At 41.7% G+C, this 18661-nt stretch overlaps 1 protein-coding gene and 1 long non-coding RNA gene across 3 annotated transcripts; both read right to left on the bottom strand.

Annotated features, from left to right (window-relative positions):
* Positions 1-2139: 2139 nt before the first annotated feature.
* LOC136351482 (uncharacterized) lies at positions 2140-3964 on the bottom strand. Its single transcript, XR_010734672.1, has 3 exons — positions 3292-3964; positions 2594-2795; positions 2140-2474 (listed from the first exon to the last, which is right to left on the bottom strand). It is a non-coding gene; the product is annotated as an uncharacterized lncRNA (long non-coding RNA).
* Positions 3965-5572: 1608 nt separating this feature from the next.
* On the bottom strand, positions 5573-16035 carry LOC9269435 (formin-like protein 6). 2 transcript variants are annotated; one of them, XM_015793025.3, is made up of 20 exons: positions 15654-16035; positions 14071-14771; positions 13659-13880; positions 12751-13576; positions 12528-12665; positions 11533-12451; positions 11321-11447; positions 9942-10013; positions 9513-9611; positions 9367-9408; positions 9075-9155; positions 8923-8973; positions 8756-8837; positions 8267-8361; positions 7292-7363; positions 7079-7213; positions 6858-6926; positions 6529-6595; positions 5978-6393; positions 5573-5853 (listed from the first exon to the last, which is right to left on the bottom strand). In XM_015793025.3, exons 1-16 carry the CDS (start codon positions 15724-15726, stop codon positions 7211-7213), a joined length of 3603 nt encoding a protein of 1200 aa, XP_015648511.1. In that variant the 5' UTR covers positions 15727-16035; the 3' UTR covers positions 5573-5853; positions 5978-6393; positions 6529-6595; positions 6858-6926; positions 7079-7210. The 2 variants fall into 2 exon arrangements, with proteins under 2 accessions (XP_015648511.1, NP_001411222.1); NM_001424293.1 differs by having other exon boundaries at positions 5575-5853; positions 7079-7195; positions 15654-15974.
* Positions 16036-18661: the final 2626 nt, after the last annotated feature.

The following is an 18661-nucleotide window of genomic DNA, read 5'->3' as shown; positions in this document are numbered from 1 at the left end:
CGCCACCACGCTCACCACCGCCCCGAGCACCCCGCTCACCGCCGCCGACCGCGCCGTCACCGTCTCCCCCAGCGACGGCAGCGGCTCCCCCTCGAACGCCCGCTCCGTCGACGACGCCACCGACGACGCGTCCTCGCGATCGTCGTCCACGACGACGCGCTGACCGCCGCGGGCCTCCTCCGCCATATATATGGCTTTAGTTTGGTTTGGTTTGCTAGCTAGCTTTCTTCCCGCCGGCAGCCGGTGGTGGTGGGATCGCGATCGGTCGTGTGCTTGGCTGCTTGCTGTGAGGCCGTGAGGAGGAGAGGAAGGAAGTGGGGGGTTTTGGAGAGGAGGATTGGTTGCTGGGTTGGTTTGAGCCGTTGTGCGGTTGCCGCTAAGGTCATCTTTCTCGTTTCTCGTTTCTCGTTTCTCGTTTCTTAGGTGGCTAGCTAGTTGTCTTCAACCTCGAGTGATTTGGTGTTCGTTCATGCATGGTTACGTACGTTACTCCAGCCATGCATGAGGTTGGAGTGACGGGGTGTTAGCCACTCTTCGTCTAGAGGAAACATTGCCCCCAAACCCGAGATTCTTATAAGGGACTACCTCCGTTTCAGATTATAAAACTACCTCCATATGTGTATATCTAGATTAATTAACATATATATGAATTCGGGCAATACTAGAAAGTCTTAAAATATAATACGGAGGAAGTAGAATAAAGACTCCAACTTATATGGAGTACTTAACTTAGAAGTTGGATTTGAAGTGGGGTTGTGAAACAGTTAGCCTAACCCTAATTCTATATCGCTAATTTATTTTGTCAGACTACTCCACTCAGTTTCACTCATTTATTTTAAAATGAAGTTGAAATTGTTTGGTTGGGTTCCAGCTTCAGAAAAGATGGAGTAGAAGCTATACCAAACATAACCTAAGGCTCAGTTCTTTTCTTCAACTCCAGACTTCAACTTCTTCATTTTCCGTTAACGCTTTTCAAACTATTAAATAATTTTTTTTAAAAAAATCTATATGGAAGTTGTTTAAAAAATTCAAATAAATTAATTTTTCAAGTTTATACTTATTAATATTTAATTAATCATGTGCTAAAGAGCTTTCTCGTTTTACGTGCACTAAAATTCTATCTCTGGGGAAGATATAAAGAAACTTACCTGTTTCATTTTTAAAATTCGATAGACATAGATTTCTTCAACGATCTAGATGAAAATACACCCTAAACAGATCTGTTTTAACTGTGGAAATTGAATTATGAACTGGCCACTAAAACGTGACCATGCATGCTGTCAGGCCTTGGAATGGGTGGCGCGACGGGCACCGTGGCCTGGGCCTCTAGCCCCGAAGGGCTGTTTTGGTTTAAAACCAGAACTTGTGTTACCAAATCATTGATGTTTTTGAATAGTACTTTTGAAATGATTCTTCACTGACATATCGACCAATGTCGTCAAAATATTAGCAATGTCAAAAATTGTCTAGGTTTTGACATTATAAATATTTTAATATAATAGCAAATCAAACTGGAAGCCACTACGAATCGGGCACCCGATCTGGGAGAAAAAAAATCGGGCGCCCGTCCGAGCCGTCCGATCCAGCACCCTAATCTCGTCCGTCTGCGTGCATTAAACAGGAGTTTCAATCAGTCGGCGCCTACTGCAACAAATCGCGGGGCTTGTTCCACGGCGCTGTCCAGGCGCGAGCCACCGCCGGCGCACGTGAGGGGAGAGTTCCGCCGGAGCAGCCACCACCGCCACCGCTGATCTCCTCCGAAGATGCTCCTCCCGGCCGTGCTGGGCGTCGCCGCCGTGCCTCAGATCTCCAATGACAATTGGCGCCGCCGCAAGCCGTCTTCTCCCCCGCCACACTGCAACGCCCCGACCGGCGCCGCCGCACGCCCACTTCTACCCCGCTGCTCTGCAACATCGACAGGAGCCGGCACACTCTTCTCTGCACCAACCACGCTCTTCTGGAACAAATGTCACATTTGATGCGGAGATATTGAAGCGCAATCGTGCCGTCCGAAGAAAAAAGGAATTTCCATTGAAGAACCGACGGCGATGAGTTCTTCGGCGAATAGTCGAGTAGCACTGTCAGCTCCCCTACCTCCCCATGATGTGTACCAATTGTAGGTTTGATGAAAATAGCTTGTTCTAACCAATTTGGTTTTGTTTCATGCATTGTCTTAAGTTTAGTGAAACAACATGAATGTAAACACTGAAACTAGTAATGAGTATATACTGAAACAATTTCATCTGGCAGTGTATGATTGGAGACTTTTTTTGACCTTGTGGAACATATTATTTGAATTTAGTGAAACAAAATATATGTAATAGATGAAACAAGTATGATGTATTCACTGAAACATTGTCCTCCTTGTTTCTTCTCCTGTTTCGCAAGTCCTGTTTCACAAGTTTCTCCTTGTTAATCACTTGAAGCCTCCTTGAACAGGTGTTAGGCTGAAACTTGTTTGTCTCAGCAATCAACTGACTCCGGGGGGTGAAAGAACATTCGAATACATAGGGGGAAAAATTAGGATTAAAAAAAGCAAAAGGAGAAATTGCAAAAAAAAAGGATAAAAAAGGGAGCTAGATTAAAAAAATACCGATATGATTGGAGAGAAGACATATAAAAAATATTTTTTTATGTTTGATTGCATTTTGCTATCTTCTCTACACTCTTCATTAAACATTTCTATCCAACAAGCCAGTACTTCATTGCTCATTTCTCCCCTTGGTTTCATTGCAGCTCAGAAGTACTTAAGTGAAACATGGAAGCCTACAATCTTCAAGGATGGGTCTAGTAGCCTGTTATTTGGTGAAACAAGTTTTATTAATATAATGAAACAAGCATGAATAGCCAACTGGAACATCTACAAAGACCGTGCTGAAACATTAAAATTAATTATGCTGAGGTTAGTCTAAGTAAAATGGTGCAACATAATGAATGAACATACTGAAACAGTCATAACAAACACAGTGGGGCATGTAGAAACAGTAGTATGAAACAAATCATGAGTAGTTCACAACAAACATGCAAAAATGTGGTGAAACAAGTTTTATTAATATAATGAAACAAGCATGGATAGCCAACTGAAACATCTACAAAGACTGTGCTAAAACATTAAAATTAATTGTGCTGAGGTTAGTCTAAGTAAAATGGTGCAACATAATGGAAGAAAATACTGAAACAGTCATAACAAACACAGTGGGACATGTAGAAACAGTAGTATGAAACAAACATGAGTAGTTCACAGCAAGGGGACGACGGCCGACGGGTTGCTCACCGGAGCTACGAGCTCACCTGAGAAATGAGGAGGGGATGTAGCCTCGCGCTCCTCCAAACCCTAGTTTTCGCCGGCGAAACTAGGCATAGCTACTCCCCCGTCAACGGCGGCAATGTATGGAAAGCGAGCACGGGGGGAGAAACAACGCCGGCGCCGGAGAAGAGAGGGCTGTTGCTGGCGCCGCCTCGCCCAAAAACCGCCGCCGGATCTCACCCGTCGCTCACGGGGTCGCCAAGCTCCATTACGTCCAAACCACTGGAAAAAAAAAAAGAAACGGATCTCCTCCTCCCCTATAACGGGAATCCCGTGATTTCCGGCTGGTGGTTGCAACAGGACACGGGCGTGGGAGCGATTAAAGCCGTACGATGCGTTGGATGACATCCAACGGCTGCGCCACAGCCTGATGGATAGCCACGCGCGTCGGGCGCCCGTGAACCAACATTTTCCAATCAAACTAGCCTGAAATATCCTCAAGAAACCAACCTAACATCTACCATATAGCCTTACAAACCAAAAACCGGAATTTGCTCGGCAGGGCATCTCCAAGAATTTGGAGCCCTAGAACGAAATGCAAATTGGACCCTAAATTCTAAAAAAATAATGCTAGTGTAAACAATTAAGCATACTTTATGTCAAATATTAGTGCTAAAAGAGAAAAGGTAGTATTGATATCATGTTCTACTGAAAAGCATCTGGCGTTTTATTGGATGAAATCTTAAATTATATCCTCATAATTAATATTGTCCAAGACATCATTTTCAGCACCCGAATTATACTTCTTATTTCTATAAGACATGCTGAGGGTCGAGGAAATAAATGTCTTCCTATTTTGTAAACAAAAGAAAAGACAGTCATGTTCAATGATCAATCTAATCTATCATTCAAAATACTGTAATTTAATTTTGAAAACTACAATCATGGTAAATTGGTAATTGCGAATTTGATTCAAATTATCATATACCGAATATATATCCAGCCCAATCGATGACCAACGTGAGAAAAGTAGTACGCAGTAAATAATTGCAAAGGAGCGTATATCAACTTGGTCGAATGGATTGACAGGCACGTACTATATGCAACTGCAACCAGAGAAAACACACGGCTTCACAAAAGAAATGAAAAGAAAATGCTATGAGTAGATGACCATGCCAAAGACGATAAGATATTACCAGACAAGATGGAGGAGTCGACGGCGAAGAGATGATGAAGAGGCTGAGGCCGCAGAGCCAGCCACGGCCAGCACCCAGCCGGCAGGCTTGCCTCACTGTCGCTCGCCGCTGCGGTTGCACCGCTGTGGCATGCCCGATGAGCGGTGCCGCCCTTTCGCTCGCTCGGTAGCACCATAGCAGGCCAGGCATGTTGCCCACTCGGAGGTGGGGGCCTCCAAAAATCAAGGGCCCTGTGCAGCCACCGCATTCGCGCATGGCTGTCGATGCCCTCCAGGCTCGGTTCAGTTTGATCTCTAGGATTTTTAGCCCACCCCTACTTCTGTGTAATAATAATAAGCTAGAAACAATAGCTATGATATCATAAATAGAAAGGTGGAAGCTGTATAGTGGTGAAACTGTAAACGTATTACCCTATTTTATTATGTTAAAAATCTTATTGCCCATAGTTCTTATATAAGCGGGTCCCTTTTTATTTTAATAGAAATTTAGTAAAATCAAGGATTACTTGAACGCGCGTTAGGAGGCTGCAAATTGCCCTGCAAACTGTATAAAAGGTAAAGAAGGAAACTAACCAGCGTATACACACCCTTCAAAAGTACGTATACTAGAATTAGTTGCAATGAAACAAACAAAGCTTATTTGTGTTTGTGGATCAACCTTACAGTTAAAACTTAATGGTCTTAGAAATGTTCATGTAACAGTTTATAGGAGTAGAATATATAATCATACAATCATACAACTAGCATATTAGGTCAATCCTAACAAAACAACTACCAGAACCCTCCATGTTTTGGATTGAAGCCGAAACGTCCCCAACCAATAAATGTAGCTTGAATAGTAGACATGGTGGTATTGCCAATATCCAATTTGATGCTTTATATATTCTAATCAAAGTTTTAGCTTCTAATTGGCATCAAACCAAATACTACTTTACTCTTAAAAAAATAGGTAATGCTAAAACATGCCCAGGTTTTGGCACTATCAACCTTTTGGTATGGTACTAGACCAAACAAAGCCTCAGGTCTTTAACTCTTTGAAATCTCTGCATCCATATCATCTTTCCATACAGCGTTGGGTTTCAGCATTACCAAGTACTGCTAGGGCAAGCAACATTTCAGAGAATCGGCGATGAGACAAGAAATACAATACAATCAGCCATTATTTGTTTTTTCCTTTTACAACAAAACCTACAGGCTAGTCCCCCTAAACACGATTCTACTGATAAATTTTATTCTTCTGTTAGAACGAACATTACCTACATATGATTGGAACAAATAAACAAAATTGTAAATGTGCTTCTGATCATTTCTATTATTTTGTTAGAACTGTACAGCTTGTCTCCAGGAACATTTCTTAAGTATCAATCGCTCTGTTAGATGAATAACTGCAGAGGACAGAATGCTGAATGGGCTGCCAGAAAATGAAGCCTTAAGTCAAAGAGAAGCACAAATATAACTTGCTTAACACTGATTTGTTTTGTCCTATTTATTCAAGAGAAAATGTATAAAAAACTGCATAACTTTAGGATGCTTACCCATTCACTTTGCGACTTTCTTGCCACAGCTGGTTCACTTCAATCCATCATCCAGCGCAACATATCCAGCTGACATCAGCTAGAGAGGGTGACTGATAGGAGCAGGCACCATGAACAGGTTTCCTTTATTGGCAAAGCTAGTGTTGTTTGGCTCATCTGTCAAGAGAAGTTATATCATTTGGCACTGGCAGTTTGCGCTGGTGATTGGAGTGAGATATCCAACTCTTTGATTGAATTGTTGTGCTTAGCTTTGTCATTTCCTGGTTCCTTAGTTTTCTGTGCGTTTTCTGGCTCCTTCTTGGTTTTCTCTGCTTCTGCTTCCTTCAGTGCTTTCTTCTTTTCTAGATCCAATTGTTTGCAGTTCTCATCATGGGAACGTACGAACAATCTCACAAAGTTTTGGAGTGTAATGACCACTGGCAAACATTTGTGAACAAGATATAATTTGGAAAAAAAAAAAACTAATGTCAGTATGTTCTCCCAAAGTCATAACTGAACTGAAACTAGTTTCTATACAGCTGGAGAAAATAGAAATACAATGCAAGTTTCACCTTGCTCAAATGGACAACGTGCTGGGTCTTCTCCAAAATAAAGTGCTAATGCATCAGCATTTCTTCCCTGCAGATATATAAGATACATGTAATGATAAAGAGAAGAAAAATCCAAAGAGATGACCAGATGGAAAAAGAATATCATTTGCCTCCTGTAAAGACAAGGACTAGAATTCGTCACTAGCCCCTTGTAGCACGATATTGTAAATTCTGATCATACAATGTTGTTGTATGAGTTAAACATAGTAGTTGGAGTGTGGATAACAGGCTACCAAACATAGAACGGGCGCTACAGTTCAGGCATGAAAGTTAATCAAAGAGACACATACCACATTAGAATATAGTGAGGTCAAGGATCTAACTTCAGCTTCAGCACCACTTAGAAAATCCTTCAGTGTCTGTAAAACAAGGCAGTTAGTTTAGTATATTGGTAATGGAACTCATTTAAATGTTAAACAGAACGATGGTACCTAGATGTACCCAATATAGGAGTGAACCAGTTGAAGTCAGTTACTAAGAATGCTCAGAAAATTATAACACTTGTAGTTACCTTGCGGAATATCTCTGACACAGGGCCATCATTTTCTGATGTAGTTAGTTCTTGCTCGACTTTTTCGAGTCCTTTGTTTATGGCCTGCATTTCCTCTGCTAATGACTTCAATTGTACCTGCATCAAATCAATTCACTTCGAACTCAATCAATCAATGATTGATGATCAACATACAAAGTAAACAAAACATTAAACACTGCTTGAATCTAATACCTTTGCTGCCAACTCCAAGCTAGCGAGATCTTTAGGAAAATCAAGAAGTTCTGGAAGTTTCTCAGAAAGCACCTGTAAGTCATAACTTAAAGTAAGCACTGTACAGTTCAAGCATATCAACTATAATTCAGACTTTATCACACATAATCAAAAGAAACAAATATAATTACCAAGTTACAAAGGTCTTTATCAGAATGACACAAAGGATCTACTTGGAGGGGGCTTAGCTCCACTTTGAAATCAGGATCATTATAGGTTAGGGTTCTCAAGAAGCTAATATTTAAATCTTAAAGTCACACACAAACAAAAAGAAATCTAAAGGACATTTGAGGATATAAAGGATGCAAAGTTGAACAGTACTTAGTGAAATGGGTTTCTGGATAATGTCTAGTCTTCTTTTATCAAGAATCCACCATGAGTACATCAAGGCACAAGAAACTAGATATGCAACTTAGATTAACAAACTACAGCAATAACTAGCTAACGGGACAATCACGAAAGCAAATTAAATATGTGAACATGCTCCAGATTTCTCACCAGAAACACAAGTTCCACTCATCCAAGTTTCCAAAAACATGTCATATAAATTGGTTATTATTTGTGGCTTTTACACTGGTTTTATTAGAAAAAAATAACTTCAAAGGTTCATAACGGAAGAAAGAATTTTACATGCTTGGCATCCAAGGCTAAGGTAAGAATATTTTTTAAAAAATTGTGAAAGAGAGGTAAGAATATAATTGATTGAGAGTTCATACAACAAAGGACCATCTAGCTCAGGAATTTGGGCTCCCCGCACATCATCATAATCAGATAATGACAACAATTTAAGTTTAGACTAAGTATTTCATCTTTCTGTTGGGTATGTCATCCTATCTATACGGCATATAGACATTGGAGAATGGATCATGTGCTTTCTGAGAGACTAAATAGAATTAAACTATATACACATATGCAAAGTTATAAACAGAGGGATACCTTGGATAAATAATGCATTAAAGTCATCTTATTGTTACGTGCACGAGTGTCACTTAGTTTGAGTAAGCTATCCAACCTGAACCCAACAGCAGAACCTGCAGAAAAAAAAAGAAACTTCATTTTAGAAACTAAGAGCAACAAAAAACACTCGACCAACCTACGAGGAACTAGGTGGCTTTTTTTAATTAAGAAGAAATAGGCACCCAAATTTGCCTCAACTAGGACATGAACTTGGGTGGTCTGCGCGTACATCCACACCCTCGACCAACTGAGCTAGGCTCAGTTCCTAACTAGGTAGATGCTTAGATGCAGTATAGGCAAACTTCTTGTAAAGAATGCAGAGCAGGTATGCAGAACGAGCGAACATGCCAGATTACAAAGGATAATTAACAAGATTTTCAAATAGTCTTTATGAAAAAAATAAGAATAGCACTTGGTTGCTCACCAAATATTCTCTTGGACAACTAATACTTCTACAATTTTCATTACCTCTAGCAGTTCCTTGGTTTAACGCATTTCCCAGTGAAAGAATTGTCTGCATAATCCTTTTCAGCTTAGCTGAACCCCTTATCTGTGAACATCATAGAAATGTTATGAAATGCATAATCTTAACTATTATATAATAAGAAATTTGTAATTAACAATAATTGCCCCACCTCTTCCGCGGAAGAGTTGACAATGTTCAGGCTCCTCTTAAGGTCAGAAACCTGCACAAAAGTAGTTTGGGAAAAATGAACTTCAAATACCAAAAGGGCCAACCAAAAGATCACAGTTCTTAGTAGCAAAATAAGTAAATCACTTGTCTTACCTGAGAAGGGAATTGAATCTTAAATAAGAAAACTCTCAGCTTAGAATCCACACGGGGTAATTTCATAAGCTCCATGAAGAACTGCAGCAGAAAGCAGAATATGGTATCTCGGAATCAGTTAACGAAAAAACTTTTCTGGAGTGTGTTCTGTAAATTGTCAATTATGGATTTCGTGCAATACGGAGTTCTATGGGAATGCCTTCCCACTAAAGAGGGTAGCATATACATCACATTTTTCACTTTATATGTGGAACTGACTAGCTTTAAAGCAAACTGAAAGAATATAGGTCACCTGCTCACATTCTCCAAGTACTTGCTTATCTCCTTTGTAACCCTGGTAATCATAACCGAGCATTAGTTCTTACGAGAAAGCATAGTATGAATCGAAAGAATGTTTTTAGAAATGAAAACTACATTAGACCCTAGTAATCAAATCACCTTCAGAAGTTCTGCTTCCTCTTTAGTTGGAGTGAACTTAATAAGGTTTTCCACCTGATCAGCATCTAGGATAGTATCATCCAAAGTAAGAATTGCGCTCTGCGTTCAAAAGAAAATAATGATCAATATAATTAACAGCAATCCAAATGCAAAAGTAGCCATCTGACCAGAAGGAACACTGTTGATATAATTCCCTTTAGATTATTTCTACTACACATAGGTAAGCATTTAGCGTATGACGCACAGTTGTCACATCCAATGACTCTAAGAAAAAATGGTATTATCACTATTTCACTTTCTCAGCGTCCTTTATGTAAAGAAGATTCTCACAAGTTTCTAAATTGTCATATGAACAACTATATCAGTAGCTTCAGATAATAGCAGAATAGTTACACAAAACATGCTAAATTTTTTTGTTCATCAGCTTACCATTAGGTCAGGCAAGGGCATTTTGACTTTTGTTAGCATGATTCCGCAATTATTAGCTCGGCGAAGGTCAATCTGTGTATATAGGCAGTAACATATCAGAATGAGATAAATAGTCGATATAACATTGTTTACAATCGATTGTTCGACATACAAAACCACCAAGATTTTACAGGTCAATGGAGGACAAAGAAAAACAAGCTAACAAGGCACACATCAAAACTTACAGTACCATCATGAATGAAGCAAAAATCTTCTGTAGCATATATCTGCCACAATCATTTCTCAAGAGAGGAACTGATGAAATGGTGAAATACTAGGTAGCATCTCAGGCTCAATATATTACACAAGTTACTAACTTAAAGCTTAAGCTGCTACATGCAGATTAGCATGAGATGGCTTTTGTAAACAGTGTAAGCTAATAATCTTTTTATGTCCCTTTATCAATCTTTGTGATAACCTGACTAATTAGGATGTTACAGAATCCAAGTAACTCTCAAAATGGATAGTAACCATTCTTACAGTGTTCTAAATAAGATATAAACGGCTGTGCCCTCATGTTGTTTAATCAACTGTTACAATACAGACTGTAGGCCTTCCCTAAAACATAAGCATTACTGAACTGAGAACTATGCATACATTTCATTCATTCTACTGACTAGAACAGTTAGCAGTTTGGTTTTAAGATTAAGAACAAAGGACAAAAAATCATTAGAATTATTAGAATGAGCATGTCTTAACCTTACTAGTGAGTTGTAGCAAAATGTAACAAAAAAATAAAACCATGACTAATCAAATGAAGTTTATTTAGGCATGGTAGACAGATGAGAATGCAAGTCCAGGAGATTTAGACATAAGAAAGCACAAAGACTATGTTTGTGTTTACTTGTTTTGAGATAGAATGGTAAGACATTAACAAGTCTATCATGTTAACGTAGAAGTCTATGAAAATATCAAGTACAACATGAAAAAACAGCGGTATTGTATTATATATTTCTATAGCTATAATAAGGAGATCTATCAATTACTAGTGAAACCTCATATAGAACATGATTGGTACAATTTTGTAGTGATACTGGAAACTATCATGGCAATGCACTAGAAAATTTATGCACACTAACCAGTATGATTACAACTGAAAGCCTTTTGTGCACAGATATGAAAGGTTTGCCTCGATGGAAGCCAGAAAGTAAAAAATAAAGAGAATAAGTACATGATGAAAATATGTGCCAACAAGAGAATTAATATCCATGTTCTGAATGTCATAACTCGCAAGAAATCATATTTATACATGCATTGAAAGAATGCAGGTTAGCATTTTAGCAGATTAACAGAAGAATTGCCGAACAACAATATATGCTATATCTTTTGGAAAAACTCACAAGGTGAATCTTTTCTGGTTTTGATCCAGATGCACGACTTCCTGACTTATCTGAACGCTTCCCATCTGAACTTGGCAGGACAGCTGAGAAAAGATGTTCTAGTTCTGACATGTCAAACACTGGAGGTCTGCACAAGTCATCGAAAAGATGCATTAACATAGAACTCATAATGTACATAACCATCTATGAGTGTGGTTGTGTTGGTACAATACTTTGAAGCTTCGTCAGTTTTCTGTGACTCCTCCCAGAGACTTCCCTGCATTGCTCTTGTTACTTTAACCCAGTGTAGGGGCTTCAAGTTGGACCTTCTGGATGCAGCCTGACCAGATTGAAGGCTCCTAGACATTGGACCTGAAGGAGGTGCAGGTCCACGCCCCCTCATACCAGGCAATTTAGCATTACCACCAGGAGGTGCTGGCGGAGGCGCAATACTGCCATTGTTCTTTGAGAAGCTTGGAGGAGGCGGTGGCGGAGCAGACAGTTGATTTGATGAACTACAGGGGGGTGGTGGTGGTGGTGGGGATGGTGCAGAAGTAGCTCCAGGCAGTAGAGGTGGTGTTGGCGCTGAAGATCTAATTGTAGATAATGTTGGTGGAGGTGGTGGAACTGGTCGTGCAGGAGATGAAGTTGAAGTATGTAGTTGACACGGTGATGGTGCGGCAGGTCGGGGAGGAGATGAAGTTGAAGCAAGTGGTGGAGGTGGAGGTGGAGGTGGTGCAGGTCTACTGGGACACGAGTTTGGTGCAGGTGGAGGAGGTGGGGGAGGAGGCCCTGACATTCTAACAGGCGATGAAGTAGGGGCAGGAGGAGGTGGAGGTGATGCAAGAGTTCTAACAGGAGAGCATCTAGGAGTGGATGGAGATTGAAGTGGTGGTGGCGGCGGTGCTGGAGGTCTGAACAAAGCTGTTGTGGTGGAAAGCATGGAATCTGGAGGGAGACAATGACAACTACTAGAACTGGAAGTTGATGGAGTAGGCAATGGAGGTGGAGTGGGAGCAGGAGAAATTTGTAGTGGCTCTTTCGTAATGTTACTTGAGGACAGTTGATGATTTGTGGGCAGAATAGTTTGACATAATTTTGATGTGGATTGTTTTTGTTGAGTAGGAGATAGGGATGGAAATGATGAAAGGTCTGCCACAGGGAAAGAACTTTAATTACAAAATGGAATTCTACATAACTAGAATATATTAACATGTGTAAGCTGAACCTGGATGCTTTTGAGCCTGTTGAGACATGTCTTTTTCCTGGGATATCATTTGATCATCAGATGGTACTGGCACCACCGGAGCCAGTGGAGGAAGCAGTGGTGGTGGTGATGGTGTACACTTCGTTACAACAGGAGTAACTGTTAACATTATCAAAAGTTCAGATGAGAATGATGGTAAAAGACAATATGGGTATACTATAAAAGAAGATTCATCGACCCAGACCTGTTATTGGATGCTGTTGTGATGACTGTTTTGATGGAATTTTGACCACGGCACTTGAAACTTTGACAGAATTCTTAGTGTCTCCAAATGCAGCATGGTCTTCCAACAGAGCCGTAATTCCAAGGGCAGAAGGTGCACTGTGAAATCTTGGGCAGGCTGAAAGTAATCTAGGACTAAAGTCACTGGAAAGGACAGAACTTGACCTAGAAACTGGAAACTGCTGCGACATAATCATTGTGGGTGAAGAGCTCTGTAGTGAACCAAACTGATCATCAAGCTTAGAATTTTGGTCGATTAGAACTGGTCTGCTAGAGTTCATGGTGGAAGGAACTGTCATATCCAATGAAGATAGGCAACCAGTATTGATGTCAACTACCTGTGTTATCTCCTCATGAACTAGAGAAATCATCTTCTCATGGATGACAGACGACCCTGATTTTTCATCAGGAATGGTGGCTTGTTTCTGTGGGATCAACCCCTGAACGTCATTATTTTCTTGTTTGTGCACATAGATGGTTGAGAGTTCAGCATTGCTTAATTTATCTTCAACATTGTCAGACTGTTTCTTGGTTGGAGAAATTGAGCTAAGATGGAAGTCTTTCTTATTTGGAGACAACAAACCCTTTCTCAGCTGAATGTTTTCTGATGAAGTAAGCTGCTGAAAAAGTAGGGCTGCAGCATCCGCTGTCGGATCTAACCAGTCGACATTGCTGAACATCTCTTGAACCTTTGCAAATGCTTCGACTGGGAGGCCCTCCTTCTCTCCTATACCACCCACCTCCATGGAATCTAACTGATTTACAGAGTCCATTTCTGAAAAAAGAACCTTCAACCAGAGGATAAAGAAAAATTGTTATATACTGCACGAGTTTTAAGAGAATGTGTTTAGTTCAACAAGGAATACATACCTCAGCTCTGAATTCTTTCGGGAATCGGTCTTTCGCATCCCATAATATGTCAATTTCATCACGATTTAGCATCAGAATGTTAGATCTAATAAATGCTGTATTGAACATGACCCTGAATATCATCTCTTCCCGTTGTTGATCCGCATCAAGGCTAATGCATTCAAGGACAACATCACCTTGAATATGGCAGTGAATGTCAATTTTAATTAATTCGCAGTCTACCTGAGTAACATGAAAGAAATGAGATGTGATGATGATAGGAATTACTGAAAGAACGTCTTCAAGCAAATATATATATTTCTTCTTCTACATGGTTAAGAGGAAAGGTAGCATGGGAAACACTAGACACAATCTGACCAATTAATCTACCAGTTCTAAAATCGGAAAGTAGTTCAAGTAGTTTGCAACCGACCTTCTTGTAAAGCCGAACATATTTGCTCCTCTTTGGTGTTGAGAAAAGCACCTTGGGGGTGTTACTTGTAGCAAGTAGAGGATCTTTTCCGTAAATACGGAATATCGGTCTACATCCACCCTCCCCATTGAAACCTGGAATATTTCTTAGTATTACACAATCCAAGGTAAGTGCCCGATCACCTGGTGGCCACACTGCGCTCACATTCCTCCGAGATATATAATGTAAGTATCGTATCTGAGAGGGTATAGGATTTAGTGGTGAGAGCAACTGAATCAGCTCACGAGGTGCTTGCCTGTAGATCATCTCCAGTGTCCTCTGTTCACCAATGTACTGTTTTCTATACAACAGTAGCCCTGCCAACATGAATGCAAGTACAGCCCAGCCACCTCGCTCACAGTGCATTATCAACACATTCTGCTGGCTCAAAGACAGCCAGCTCTCCCCTGACCTCAAGAAATGGTGAATCATCTCAATGGTAACAAGTGGACATCCCTCATATTGTCTTGGATAATCCATCACTACCATCTCATAGCTCGATAAGATATTTGCCAGCAAACTTTGACTTTCTCCCTCTCGAAAGTTGAACACCATAAATGAGGCATCAGCAAAGTGGCATTGAAGTTGAGCGACAATGTCCCCAATGTAGTCTTGGTACTTATCATCGTTAAAGACATCCGTAGTGAAGCAAGAATCAAATACTACAGAAGGAAAAGACATTGACGACAGAATTTTAGCAACAAAACAAGATTTACTTTTCCACATACATTTGAAAGGCATAAATGGATCTTATTAATCACCAGGAAAAATGATTTTTTTTTTCAAAATTCTGAAAAAGCAGAATGGTATATTTTATTAATATCATTAGAGAAAGCATAAATGGTTAAGGAAACATAATCTAGAGGATCTAGGCATAACATAGCATACGAGACAAATTAATGGTACAGCAAACAGAAGCAAATTGAGTATACAAAGACGGATTTAAACCTGCCATTACTAAGTTAATTCTAAAAATATTTAAACTTGCAGAGGAAAAAAATTAAAATTGCAAAACAAAAAGTAACATTAATTCAAAATAATCTTGACTGAACATTCGAGTTCCCATCAGTGGACCAAGATTAAATAGAAGACCTCCCATGGACACCAGTAAATAACAATGACAACGATCACTTCTCATGAGAAGTTAGGTAAGCTGCCCTCCATTCAGCAAATACCTTATGTTATATATTTATACAACACTAGTATGAATGGCATATCATCCATTGGACAGTACGAGCCTAATGCTCAGATAGCAGCTATGCCGTTTTACTACAATTTCCTCTAGAACAGTCCAAAATCTCTGCACTAACTACAACTTCTACCCAATAAACTGGATTGCGGCCCCAACTGTAAAATTGCCTTAAACCATTTCACAAAAATGATGAAACATTTCACAAAACTTGCATGACAAATGCAAGCACACCACCTTACCGATTCCGCAATGCCACACGCATAGAAGAACTCCAAAATGGCGTATCCATCCCAGAACGAATCAAATGGCATACAATCCCATATAGACGGGGCATCGAGGCAGGGGAACGCACCGTAGACGCGCTCGGTGATCTCCAGGAGGCCATCGGGCGGCTTCCGGTAGAAGAACTTGCGGAAGAGCGCCATGCCACCGCCGCCCCCGCCCCCGGATCCACGCCCGCTCGCGAAACCCTTCTACCACCGCCGCTCCGCCATGGATCGGCGCCCGGGAAGAAGGTGAAGACGCGCGCGCGGCGGCCCGGTCGCCTCTGGCTTGCCGCAGCGTGAAGGGATCGCGCAATGCACCCACGCGCGCGCGCGCCCGGACATCCGGTTGCTTCGCCCTGGCGCTAGGGCTTGCAGCCTTCCTCCCTCCTCTCGCCTTTCCGGTGCGCGATTCTTTTTTTCTCTCTCTCGATTTACGAAAGCTTTTTCGGGTGGGGCGTTTGATCTTTCGGAGTGAGCTAGATTTGCCCAAATGGCGTTTTTGGCTATCTCCCTTTTTCTTTTTTTTTTAAAAAAAATAATTTCCTAATGTCTCGGGAGGTGGGGGCCACGGGTCCACGTGGCAGTTTGTTATCCGGTGTCTACTCAGCGGTGACATACCCGCGCAAGGGTTAGATCGATGACATGGTGGGGCCATGGGGACGGTGGGGACCACTTTTCGGAGGGATGGTATGGAGGGTTGATTTGGTATACGTGCGTTTGGAGGAGCTGCGTGCGTGTAATGTGCGACCTTTTGTGTACGGACACGGGTGGCTAGTGGCCAAGTGTGGGGCGTTGGTAGTGCCGTTTGTTCGTTGTACTTGCTTCTTGGGTTGATAGCGATCGGAATGATTGCGGATTTGGTTGAGTCAATCTTAATTCCAATTTGCAAGGTTTGGAGATTATGGTACCCCATACCCACACGGTATGGTTATCCGACTAGTTATATGGGATAACTTATATCTATAGAATATGTAACAGATCATGACTTGGGTATTACGTTTCCTTATATATTACGGAACGGCCTAAAGTCCTGGTTTGGTAACATTGTAGAATAGATTTAGGAAACCGATACCGTGTTGGTTAAGGTTTCTATCTTGTAATCCTATCCCCTATCCTATATAAGGTGGGCAGGAGGCCCTCTAGGGGGCATGAGACACAACTAGATCATCAGATCTATAATTCACCTGGCGGATTCAAATCCCCAAACAGGAATAGGGTATTACCTCTCATTGAGAGGGCATGAACCTGTCTAAATCCTTGTCTCTGCATCCATCCACTTTTAGGTCTCGTGCGCTACCCCCTTTCATTATTGTCGAATTCATGTTTCGGCAGTTGGCGCGCCAGGTAGGGGTGGCGCCGAGTTTCCTGTCGACGAGTGCGATGGAACCAATCTTCGACGTCGCCGGTATCGTCTTCGCTCCAGGATAGGCTTTCCGCTTTGGGAGCCCCGGACTTGCCTGCCGACGACTTCGCCAAGCTTTTCTTCTCCAACTCGGATCCAATCTAGTCGGAAGGGTTAATCTCGGTGACCTCGATGGATTCAATCTCAGCTGCTGCAGATTTCTTTCCTTGATCGGCATGATCACCAAATCGGAGTCAGCCTGCACAGGGAGGCAACCGATCAGAGCAGTCGTCGCCGTGCTATTTCCCTGATCAGCAATACTCGAAGACATTGTCTATCGAGCTGCCACGTCATCAGCAATTGCACGTAACACATCAAGCAATCAGGAAGGAATTTGATTAGTCAAGTGATTTATCTATCTAAGATGCGTATACTCCCTCCGTTTTGAAATGTTTGACACCGTTGACTTTTTAGCACATGTTTGACCGTTCGTCTTATTCAAAAAATTTAAGTAATTATTAATTCTTTTCCTATCATTTGATTCATTGTTAAATATATTTTCATGTAGGCATATAATTTTACATATTTCACAAAAATTTTTGAATAAGACGAACGGTCAAACATGTGCTAAAAAGTCAACGGTGTCAAACATTTCGAAACGGAGGGAGTATATATGCATTCAGTTGACCAGGGGGCCTCCACCGCATCAGCACCACAGAAGTCGCCGCCAGTCGCCTCCATCTCACGTGCGTGCATGGCTTAATCAACAATCACACATGCATAGCTTTCCGAGCGCCGGTCACGGCCGCCGGACTTTTTGCAGTTTTTGTTTGCCACGATGATCTGCACTTACCACGGCCTCGATGACGTGCACACAGAGGCAGAGTTTTTGCCCTCTTTGGTGGTTTCATCTCTGTTCAGATCAATTGGACCAAACCCAACACCATGCAATTTTTTGAGGAACAATGCAGTACATCAAGCTATCTACAGTATGTTCATCTATATATTTGGCATGGCTGCCAATTCATGTTGGCAGTCAGCTAGGACATCTCACCGGGATGGGCCTTCACCGATGGCCGTGGTTGCCTTTGCCGTCGCCGACTGGTGTCTCCGCTTACACGGCTGGCCTATTATCCCGCCGTTGTTGGGCGTCTACGACTTCACCGCTGTCCTGCCTCCAACGTCGCCGACTGGTGTCCTCGCCGTCACGGTTAGCTGGTCACACCCCCGTTGATGGCCATCTTCATCTTCACCGCCGGCATGCCTTCGCCGCCGCCGACTAGCCGCCAGCACGGCTGGCCTATTACGCCGCCGTTGTCGGGCGTCTACGCCTTCATTATCACCGCGGCTTGCGACTGGTGTACTCGTCTATACGGTTGGTTGGTCACACCGCTGTTGTTGGGCGTTTACTTCTTCACCGACTAGTCGCCTTCGTTGCCGCCGATTGGTGTCTTTGCCTTCATGACTGGCTTATTTCGTCGCCATTGACGGATGACTTCGTTCCTACATCGGTCTCCTTTGTTGTCATCGAGGGAAATACCAAGAAGCTAAGTCATTATTATTTTATTCTTTATATGATATTTTCATTTTCCTCTGCCTCACTACATCAACTGGTTCGCCATTGACTAGTGAGACGGGGGCTACAGATGTTATATCATATTTTTTCAACAATTTTCATAATATTTATCTTGATTGCTTACGAAATAATCCGAGTATCAATAAAGTGCCTATCGAGTTATGGAGTTCTATCTT

Source organism: Oryza sativa, chromosome 8 (genome assembly GCF_034140825.1).
Source record: "Oryza sativa Japonica Group chromosome 8, ASM3414082v1".
Lineage (NCBI taxonomy): Eukaryota > Viridiplantae > Streptophyta > Magnoliopsida > Poales > Poaceae > Oryza > Oryza sativa.
This window is presented reverse-complemented; position numbering and strand designations above follow the sequence as displayed.